Consider the following 10,875-nt stretch of genomic DNA (forward strand, 5'->3'; position numbering starts at 1 on the left):
AACATGTTTTTCATGGAAACGGATTGATCAATGCTCGTATGTGCGCTAGGCGGCTGCTCGGAGACGCATGGTCAGGACCGTTCATTTTTTTTGGAATGGATCAACAGATATCAATTTGTGCGCCTGGTCAGCCGGTGCTTTGATGAAAGAAATACGCACGTGCGCTAGTCAGCTAGTGCTTGACGAAAGAAAGATGTATTGGGAACTAAAATGGAAAATGTAAATCCTTTCTTTTATCTAAAACCAGGCCGTCCCATTTCTTCCTCTCTCTCTCCCCAACATTTTCCTACAGCTTGGTGGCCCAATAGACCAAACCGGGCGAACCGGCCCAGCAACATCCCACATACGAGAGCGTGTGCTCGATCCCCAATCACTCCTCTTGGATCGATCTCCGCCGCCACACGCACGCACGCAACCGCGCCTGAGAGGAGCCCTGTGTCGACACCTCGGTCGCCGCTCCTCCGTCAAGCAAGCCAACCCGCCGCGTCACCACCGCCTCCGTCTGCCGCCTGACCTTCGTCTACCTCTGGCGCCTCCCTTCTCCTCCTTCCGGCTGCCCAGCGAGCCAGTTAGTTCGTGCCCGAGCTTGAGCTGCCGCAGCACCTTCACCGCCCTGCCCACGCCGATGCCGCCAGCCGCGGCGCCCTGCCTAGCCTGGCAGGCATGTCTGCAGCCGCTGCTCCGTCGTGCTGCTGCCGTCCCCGGCGTTCCACATCTCCAACCCGAGCACCTCGCTGGGAAACTGGGTGGTTCGAGGCGTCTTCACCGGAAGGAGGCAATGTGGCGAGGCAACGGCGGGGTCCGGCAAGGTCGGCAAGGGCGCGGAGGTTGTGGGGTGGCCGGATCTGAGCGACGGCAGCTTCCTGCTAGCCTCCTGGGGATATGAGAGAGACGGGGAGATCAGCGAGAGCAGGGGAAAGAAGGAGCGTACCTAAGAAGAGATGGGCGCCAGGAGGTTCCACGGTTAGCCAGCGAGAAAGGGGTTTGAAGACACGTGTTACAAGAACTTCATGGTGGCCGTATGGGACAAGGAGACATGCCGGTGCTCTCCTCATCTGTTTTTTCTCTATCGAGGCAGAAGGATGTAAAGAGAACACAAGGATCACTCAATTAAATCTCGACCGTCTATTTAACATAAAATCAACGGATACAAAAAAATGACTTATGGAAAACTATGAAATCTTCCTTTAATATTAGATAAAGCTAAGTACTCCCTCCATTTTTATATACAAGGCCACAAACTCAAATTACAGGTACCAATGTAAAATTTAATGTCTGCTTTGAAAGTCAGCCTTTCTTTTCGTTTACTGGGATCATTAATACCCTACATGCATGTAAGAAAACTGAATGGAGGAAGTAGCTGACTATCATTATGACTGCATGCATGCAACTATTAAATAGGTTGCTAGTATAAGAAAATATCATTAATTTTGCCTCGATTACTGTTGGTGGCCTTGTATAGATGCAAAACGTATATTCCATAGTGGCCTTGTATATAAAAATGGAGGGAGTACTATTTTGTGCAGCCCATTTTCTGGTTTACATTCAGCCATTTTATACAGTCAAATAATAATTCAATCTTGGTAGTTGGTCCAGTACACTTCTCAGCCCATTCACATATATGCGGCCCATATTCATACAAATGATTCTCCTTTTCGATAAATTTTGCAAATAATTTCATAATTCATCACTAAATATGTTTACATCACAGGCTGTAAAGCCCTACAAAATAGTATCACATGTTCCTATACAAAACTATCAAATCATATGTACAACAAAACATAATACAAAAAAATAGTTCAACAAAAATAAATTTTCTTCCTCTTCCATCTTCCAGAACACGCAACACCTGGCATTGGAAGGATCAGCCATTAGAAGCATATAGAATACAATGGAAACAATCAAAATATAGAATACACCTGGCACACACTATGAAAATTACAACAGCACCAATATTTTTTATACTACCATAACAAACAGAAATGTAATCTGATTGCATAGGACATATGGCATTATCAACAAGACAAAGCAAAATTTATAGTGCCAGCTCATGAAGAAGGCAAAGCATATTTTACAGTGCGGGCTCAGGATGCCACCATGCACACTCCAACAAAAACTAAACGGAGGGCAAGAGAGCCGGACACAACTGTACCTGGAAATGCTGCTAGCCAGCGACAAAAGTAAGTTGGTGGGAGCCAAAGAGGGGTGTGCCAAAGGAGCCAACCATGCCGACGAGGATGAGGTAACCGGTGATCATCTCCTGGTTCTCCTTGATCTTGCCCTCGAAGTTCTTCCGCTACAGGTCGTCCTGCTGCAGCTCATCCTACACCGCCCAGAAACAAACAATTCAGATCAACAACTGCATAGATCATACCTTGTTTGCTTATCCAGACCAGACACTACTACAGTACTTGTTTGCTTATCTAGACCAGACACTACTACTATTTGTGAATATAGCAAATGTAAAAACAATGTAAATGGTAAACAACACTTGAGAATATAGCAACAGATTAAGAGCATATTGTTTAGCATCACACAGATAGTAGCACAATGCTACATGCAACTGTTAGGATAAAGTAGAGCTTCTACATTACATAGTCAGATATGAAGGACCAAGCAAATTGTTCCGGAAAAGACAAGTTACAGAGCAATCATGTATAGACCATTCTACTGGTAGCAAGGGCATAAAGATAATCACTTAACAAGCAGTACCAACATGAGTAAATCACATAAAGAAGTGCAATCTAATATCCCAGCTGCCAAAACACCATATCAAGATTCCGTACAGACCGAAAAAGAGCATGTGCTGCAGGACATAAAAATATACCATGAGCATTATTTCTACAAGTAAAATCCCTGTAAATATTACAAACATGCCACTGGGTACTAATCAGCCAGAGTAGTGTCATGGCTACCCGAGGAATCACCTAAACACAGCCTCGAAGAGGATGGCCAACGATGCCTGTACTAGATTCACCATGTTGCCTATAATTCCATCAAGACAAATACAATCAGTATCAGGATCAAAGGTTCAGAGCAAGAATAGTGAAGGCGTTTATGCTATAAACGACAAGATGATGATGCAAACTGTAACGAAGTAGGCATAGAGTAACAAAACAGCTCCATTACACTTAAGCTGACAAGGAGATGGTGCTTTGCTGTAACTGGATTCACCATTTAGTCACAGGAATACAACACAGTTCAAGAAATACTCCACTAAAGACAAATCATAAATTAAACTACTGCAAGCAAGAAGAGATAAGAAGAGGGAACTACTGCTTGCAAGCACTACTGCTTGCAAGTCCCAACTTAACAACAACTATCATCAATTTAGTTAATCGAAGATGCTACTCTAACTACTCCATTTTGCAAGATTCTACTGTAACTATCAGTACTAGAGTAATCGAATGTGTTGCAAGATGCTACTCTAACTAGATGCTCCAAGTTGATACTCCAATATACTGCAAGCAAGTTCATACTCCCACAAGAAGAGAATTCAGACAAGAATTCGTTCCACACACACTGTTCATTCGAGCCTGTGCTCTCTGCAAAACTTGAAACAGTATCACACAGGCGTCCAACCAGCGGCAGAGAGGTCAGCCACAACACAATCGACCTAGAGCTACAACCTGACAGTAACAATAACCGCACAACACAACCATTCCTCACGCATGTGACTGAAAAAGTAACAGAAATTCATTTAACGGTGCTCTGGTAGGTGTACCTCTCGCCTAAGCTCCTCATCTGTGTCATCGCCATCTGCTGGTTCGACAATGTGCTCCCTGCAAAACCTGAAACAACACCACACAGACATCCAACCAGCGGCAGAGAGGTCAACCACAGGTACACAGCACACCAAACCAATACCGCGAAATCACAAATCTGACCGAGAAACCCAGGGCACCTTTCTCTTCGTCCGAGGCCGGGAGCGCCTCCCCTGTCCAGTCCTTGGGCACGAGCGGATCCTGCACAGACATGAACGCACCAAAAAATAAAAACATCACCGCCTGGGATCGAAGAACGAACGAACCGAGGAGCCGGACGCGAGGGAGAGGGAGAGGTAGGGTTGGCTTACCCGGTGGGCGGAGGCGGGGCTGTCGGGGCCGGGGCAGGGGGCGGCAGCGGCGGCACCAGAAGAGGAAGCAGTCGACGAGGAAGGCGTCGAAGAAGGCCACCACCGCCCTCACGAGCGCCTCCGCACACCCGCACATGGAGCTCCTCGAAGGAGAGACTTCGACACGGTGCTTGACGGGCTAGATCTTGGGGATGCGCTTCCGCCGCCGCCCCTTCCCGTGCGCCCGCGCAGCGGCGATCCACCCTCCCTGCCTAGGGTAGGGGCCGTGCCCGGTTGATCTGGCCGGAGAGGATGAAGGCCCGAAGCGAGGGGGCGTCGGGGAGAGGAAGGGAGGGGGTCGGGGTGGCGATGCAGTGAGGAAGGGCGCGGGGGAGGCCATGGATGCTGATGGAAGGGCGCGGGGGATGCCATGGATGGGCACGGGGGTGGCTATGCGGTGAGGAAGGGCTCGCCGGTGGAGCTGATGGGGAGGCGGCGATCTAGAAGGGGAAGGGAGGAGGGGTTTGCAATGGGGTGGAGACAGTTAGGGGTTTGCAGTGGGGAATGGATGGGTGGATGGATGGATGGATATGTGCCATGTCATCGATCCATGGCACAAACGTCTCCACCAATCAGAATTAAGCGCATGTAATTGTATTTCTTCTTTAGTTTCTCTTATATATTTTCTCATCAATGTAAAGAATCTATCAAATATTTGCTGCAAAATGGCACCATTTCATTTTTCAAAAATATTAGACCATATTTATGTCCAATTAACCAGATGATTGTGTGTTAAAAACTTTTCATCATCCTCCCATCAAATTGACAATTTTTTGCCGATTCAGCAGGAAACGGGTCAAATTTGAACTACAGTCATCACACAATTTGCTATTTATTTTTTTCAAAAATCATTTATAGGTACATAAGTATCTATTTAGGGCCAGTTCTTTTGGGCGATTCTACCAGAATAGCCCCCTCCCCAGCTTCTCCCAGAATCACCACTCCATATGTTTTTTACAATCCTAGCTAATTATACCTTAACTAGATAGGATTGTAAAAAAAATATGGAGTGGCGATTCTGGGAGAAGCTGGGGAGGGGGGCGATTCTGGCAGAATCGCCGAAAAGAACTGGCCCTTAATCAGAGAAACATCAAAAGTTTTCCAAGATTCAACCACTAGCTAGGAACGGTCAAACCCGCCGTTTTGACCGCATTTCGAAACGGGCATAAAAATTCAAAAAAATCCAAAAATTGGAAAACCTTCGCATTATGTCATTATATGTGACCAAGTATCCAGGAAAAATAATAAACTTGTAATACGACAATAATTTTAAAAAAGTATTCTCAGAAATGAGCTATCATGCGTGAAGATTCAGGGTTTTCAAGCCAAATGATCAATCTTATGGCCACATTCATGGCATAGTTTGTTCAAATGATCTCATATTGTGCACAAGGGTGCATCTTAGAATTCCAAACAATGTTGTCTAAGGGAGTTTTCATTTTCTTTGCACGAAAAAATCATTTTCCATTTTCCGAGTGCCCAAATTGAGTTCTTTTTGTGAAGGACCTACCATATATTTGTTGCAAAATTGGACCAAATCAATTTTCTAAAATACTAGGCCATATTTGATTCACAATTGGCCAAATGGTTGGGTGTCAAAAGTCTTGATCCACCTTTGGTGAAAAAGATACATTCCCGCCAATTTAGTAGGAAGCGGGTCAAATTTGAACTGCAGCTGCCTCATAGTTTGCTCTTAATTTTTTTTCAAAATTATGTACATAAGTATCTATTTAATCACAGAAAAATCAAAATTTTTCCAAGATTCAACCACTAGCTAGGAACGGTCAAACCCGTCGTTTTGATCGCATTTCGAAACAGGCATAAAAATTCAAAAAAATAAAAAAATTGTAAAACCTTCACATTGTGTCATTATATGTGACCAAGTTTTCAGGAAAAATAATAAACTTGTAATACGGGAATTATTTTTAAAAAGTGTTCTCAGAAATGAGCTATTATGCGTGAAGATTCAGGGTTTTCAAGCCAAATGATCAATCTTATGGCCACATTTATGGCATAGTTTGTTCAAATGATCTCATATTGTGCACAAGGGTGCAACTTGGAATTCCAAACAATGTTGCCTAAGGGACTCGGAAAATTCATTTTCCATTTTTTGAATGCCCAAAATGAGTTTTTTTGTGAAGGAGCTACCATATATTTGTTGCAAAATTGGACCAAATCATTTTTCTAAAATATTAGGCCATATTTTATTCACAATTGACCAAATGGTTGGGTGTCAAAAGTTTTGATCCACCACTTGTGAAAAAGACAAATTTATGTCGATTCAGTAGGAAGCGGGTCAATTTTGAACTGCATCTACCTTATAGTTTGCTCTTTATTTTTTACAAAAATCCTTTCTAGGTATATAAGTATCTATTTAATCAGAAATACATGGTTTGGTGGCGATACATCGAGGTTTGGATGGTGGACGAGGGCCCCAACTCCAGAGCACGTAAACTCGCATGCCCGCCGCGTGGTCACCGCGTGGCTGTGGCGTTGCCATGTGTTCTGGGAGGCCTAGGCATGTCTAGGGGGTTGGGTACTCCCCAGGAAGGTGCTAGGAAGAAAACTACAACATAAGATTCTCACGAGGAGACCGAACTATGCTCAAACATGAATTAGCAGCCAAGTGGTTGATTAGCGATACGGGAAATGCACGTGGCCAATGGGCATGAGTTTTGGCTGAGGATGATCATATACTAAGAAGACTGTCTTCACAATTTTTTAGCTCAAAAGGAGGAGCCTAGGTTGTACTTGCTTTGCAAAGTACCACACTGGACAGAAATATGAATATTGAAGCTGGGCTCAAAATAATGAATGGATTGAGCTGAAATTTGGTGGGGGTGGTTATTTGGGCATAGGAAAGCACTGTAGAAAATTGATACCATTTGGACATGCCAAAGTGGTACTTCCTTCACAATGCTATTCCCTGGACAGAAACTTGGGAAAATTAGCGAGAGAAATTGGATAAATGAAATGAGATAAAATTTGGTGTAGGTAAGTTACATAGGTACGGTCATGCCCTGGTAAATTTTCAGATCATTTGGGTAAGCCTAGCTAGTACTTACTTCACAAAGCTTCTCTCGAGATAGAAACTTTGGATATTTCCTGAGAAAGATTTACCAGGAAAATGGAGCTAAATATTCTAATGTGGCAATGATTTGGGTATGGAAGAGTGCCCAAAAAGTTTGAGGGTAATAGGAGGGATCTGGATAACACTTGCTTTGCAATGTGCCAATCTGGCCATAAAATATAAATTGAACCTGGGCTCACATATATGATTTGACTGAGCCGCAATTTGGAGGAGGGTGATAATTTGGGCATATGAAGGAACTGTATAAATTTCATGTCATTTGGATATATAAAAATGGTACTTCCTTCACAATGCTTCTAGGTGGAAAAAACTTTGGAAATTTGTCGAGGAAGAATTACTAGGCAAATGGAGCTGAATTTTGTCATGAGGCAATGATTTGGATAGGAAAGAGTGCCCAAAAATTTTGAGGGCAATCAAGAATATATAAATAGCACTTCCTTCACAAAGTATCACTACTAGGGAAAAGCCTGGATCTTCAAGAAGAAGACTGACGCTAACAGTAATGTTACTGTCTACAAAGCTCAACTTGTTGCAAAAGGTTTTTGAGAAGTTCAAGGAGTTGACTACGATGAGATCTTCTCACCCGTAGCGATGCTTAAGTCCATCCGAATCATGTTAGCAATTGCCGCATTTTATGATTATGAAATTTGGCAAATGGATGTCAAAACTGCATTCCTTAATGGATATCTTAAAGAAGAGTTGTATATGATGCAACCAGAAGGTTTTGTCGATCCAGAAGGTGCTAACAAAGTGTGCAAGCTCTAGCGATCCATTTATGGACTGGTGCAAGCCTCTCGGAGTTGGAATATACGCTTTGATAGTGTGATCAAAGCATATGGTTTTATACATACTTTTGGAGAAGCCTGTATTTATAAGAAAGTGAGTGGGAGCTCTATAGCATTTCTGATATTATATATGGATGACATATTGCTAATCGGAAATGATACTAAATTTCTGAATATCATAAAAGGATACTTGAATAAGAATTTTTCAATGAAAGACCTCGGTGAAGCTGCTTATATATTGGGCATCAAGATCTATAGAGATTGATCAAGACGCTTAATTGTACTTTCACAAAGCACATACCTTGAAATTTTTTTGAAGAAGTGAAAAATGGATCAAGCAAACAAAGGGTTCATGCCTGTGTTACAAGGTGTGAAGTTGAGTCAGAATCAATGCTCGACCACTGCTACGTCTCGAGCTAGCGTTGGTTTTCCCCGAAGAGGAGAGGGTGATGCAGCATAGTAGCGTAAGTATTTCCCTGAGTTTTTGAGAACCAAGGTATCAATCCAGTAGGAGGTCACGTGCAAGTCCCTCGTACCTGCACAAAACGGTAGCAACTCGCAATCAACGCTTAGGGGTTGTCAATCCCTTCACGGTCACTTACGAGAGTGAGATCTGATAGAGATAATATTTTTGGTATTTTCGGTATAAAGATGCAAAGTAAAAAATTAAAAGCAAAACAAGTAAAACAAAGTAATGGAGATTGATATGATGAGAATAGACCCGGGGGCCATAGGTTTCACTAGTGGCTTCTCTCAAGAGCATATATATTCTACGTGGGTGAACAAATTACTGTTGAGCAATTGATAGAATTGAGCATAGTTATGAGGTTATCTAGGTATGATCATGTATATAGGCATCATGTCCGTGACAAGTAGACCGACTCCTGCCTGCATCTACTACTATTACTCCACTCATCGACCGCTATCCAGCATGCATCTAGAGTATTAAGTTAAAAACAGAGTAACGCCTTAAGCAAGATGACATGATGTAGAGGAATAAATTCATGCAATATGATAAATACCCCATCTTGTTATCCTCGATGGCAAAAATACAATACGTGCATTGCAACTCTTTCTGTCACTGAGTAAGGACACCACAAGATTGAACCCAAAGCTAAGCACTTCTCCCATTGTAAGAACTACCAATCTAGTTGGCCAAACCAAACGGATAATTCGAAGAGACTTGCAAAGATAACTCAATCATACATAAAAGAATTCAGAGAAGATTCAAATATTATTCATAGATAAGTTGGATCATAAACCCACAATTCATCGGTCTCAACAAACACACCGCAAAAAGAAGATTACATCGAATAGATCTCCACGAGAGAGGGGGAGAACATTGTATTGAGATCCAAAAAGAGAGAAGAAGCCATCTAGCTACTAGCTATGGACCCGAAGGTCTGAAGTAAACTACTCACACTTCATCGGAAGGGCTATGGTGTTGATGTAGAAGCCCTCCGTGATGGATGCCCTCTCCGGCGGAGCTCCGAAACAGGCCCCAAGATGGGATCTCATGGATACAGGAAGTTGCGGCGGTGGAATTAGGTTTTTGGCTCCGTCTTTGGTCTAATGGGGGTACGTAGGTATATATAGGAGGAAGGAGCACGTCAGTGGAGCTCCGAGGGGCCCACGAGGCAGGGGGGCGCGCCCAGGGGGGCGCGCCTTCCACCCTCGTGACCTCCCCGGAAACTTCTTGGAGTAGGGTCCAAGTCTCCTGGATCACGTTCGGTGAGAAGATCACGTTCCCGAAGGTTTCATTCCGTTTGGACTCCGTTTGATATTATGTTTCCTCGAAATACTGAAATAGGCAAAAAACAACAATTCTGGGTTGGGCCTCCGGTTAATAGGTTAGTCCCAAAAATAATATAAAAGTGGAAAATAAAGCCCAATATAGTCCAAAACAGTAGATAAAGTAGCATGGAGCAATCAAAAATTATAGATACGTTGGAGACGTATCAGGCATCCCCAAGCTTAATTCCTGCTCGTCCTCGAGTAGGTAAATGATAAAACGAGAATTTTTGATGCGGAGTGATACTTTGGCATAATTTCAATGTAAATCTTCTTAATCATGGTATGAATATTCAGATCCGAAAGGTTCAAGACAAAAGTTCATATTGACATAAAAATGATAATACTTCAAGCATACTAATTAAACAATTATGTCATCTCAAAATAACATGGACAAAGGAAGTTCATCCCTACAAAATCATATAGTTAGGCTATGCTTCATTTTCGTCACACAAAGATGTTCCCAACTTCTATACCCCCGATGACAAGCCAAGCAATTGTTTCATACTCAAATAATCTCAAACTTTTTCAACCTTCACGCAATACATGAGCGCGAGCCATGGACATAGCACTATGGGTGGTATAGAATATGATGATGGGGATTGTGTGGAGAAGACAAGAAAGGAGAAAGTCTCACATCAATGAGGCTAATCAACGAGCTATGGAGATGCCCATCAATTGATGTTAATGCAAGGAGTAGGGATTGCTATGCAACGGATGCACTAGAGCTAAGAATGATCAACAAAAGAAAACTAGTGGGTGTGCATCCAACTTGCTTGCTCATGAAGACCTAGGGCATTTTGAGGAAGCCCATCGTTGGAATATACAAGCCAAGTTCTATAATGAAAAATTCCCACTAGTATGAACAAGACAACTTATGAGACTCACTATATGAAAATCATGGTGCTACTTTGAAGCACAATATATGAGACTCACTACATGAAGAACAAGGTGCTACTTTGAAGCACAAGTGTGGAAAAAGAGATAGTAGCATTGCCCTTTTTATTTTCTCTCCTTTTTTTGGGCCTTTCTTTTTTTATTTTTGGCCTTTCTCTCTTTTTCTTTTTTTGATTGGGCAATGCTCTAATAATGAT

At 42.8% G+C, this 10,875-nt stretch overlaps 1 protein-coding gene across 12 annotated transcripts; it reads right to left on the bottom strand.

Moving 5' to 3' along the window:
• Window positions 1-1,633: 1,633 nt before the first annotated feature.
• LOC125532165 (uncharacterized) lies at window positions 1,634-4,531 on the bottom strand. Of its 12 annotated transcripts, none has more exons than XM_087535669.1 (6): window positions 4,076-4,531; window positions 3,905-3,965; window positions 3,725-3,791; window positions 2,928-2,985; window positions 2,153-2,323; window positions 1,634-1,849 (listed from the first exon to the last, which is right to left on the bottom strand). In XM_087535669.1, the coding sequence occupies exons 1-4, from the start codon at window positions 4,209-4,211 to the stop codon at window positions 2,974-2,976; spliced, it is 276 nt and encodes a 91-aa protein (XP_087391795.1). In that variant the 5' UTR covers window positions 4,212-4,531; the 3' UTR covers window positions 1,634-1,849; window positions 2,153-2,323; window positions 2,928-2,973. The 12 variants fall into 12 exon arrangements, 11 of the variants coding, with proteins under 11 accessions (XP_087391795.1, XP_087391798.1, XP_087391796.1 ...); XM_087535672.1 differs by having other exon boundaries at window positions 2,153-2,806; XM_087535670.1 differs by having other exon boundaries at window positions 2,153-2,806; window positions 2,916-2,985.
• Window positions 4,532-10,875: the final 6,344 nt, after the last annotated feature.

This window comes from Triticum urartu, chromosome 7A, assembly GCF_056163025.1.
Source record: "Triticum urartu cultivar PI428250 chromosome 7A, HENAU_Tu73, whole genome shotgun sequence".
In the NCBI taxonomy this organism is placed as follows: domain Eukaryota; kingdom Viridiplantae; phylum Streptophyta; class Magnoliopsida; order Poales; family Poaceae; genus Triticum; species Triticum urartu.

Excerpts from the sequence above, each read along its gene's own strand:
- LOC125532165 (XM_087535662.1), bottom strand. The coding sequence starts at position 4,211 with ATGTGCGGGTGTGCGGAGGCGCTCGTGAGGGCGGTGGTGGCCTTCTTC. Across the intron at positions 3,966-4,075 it reads GCCCCGCCTCCGCCCACCGG|GATCCGCTCGTGCCCAAGGA; the intron begins GTAAGCCAACCC and ends ATGTCTGTGCAG. Across the intron at positions 2,324-3,724 it reads ATGAGGAGCTTAGGCGAGAG|GATGAGCTGCAGCAGGACGA; the intron begins GTACACCTACCA and ends TGGGCGGTGTAG.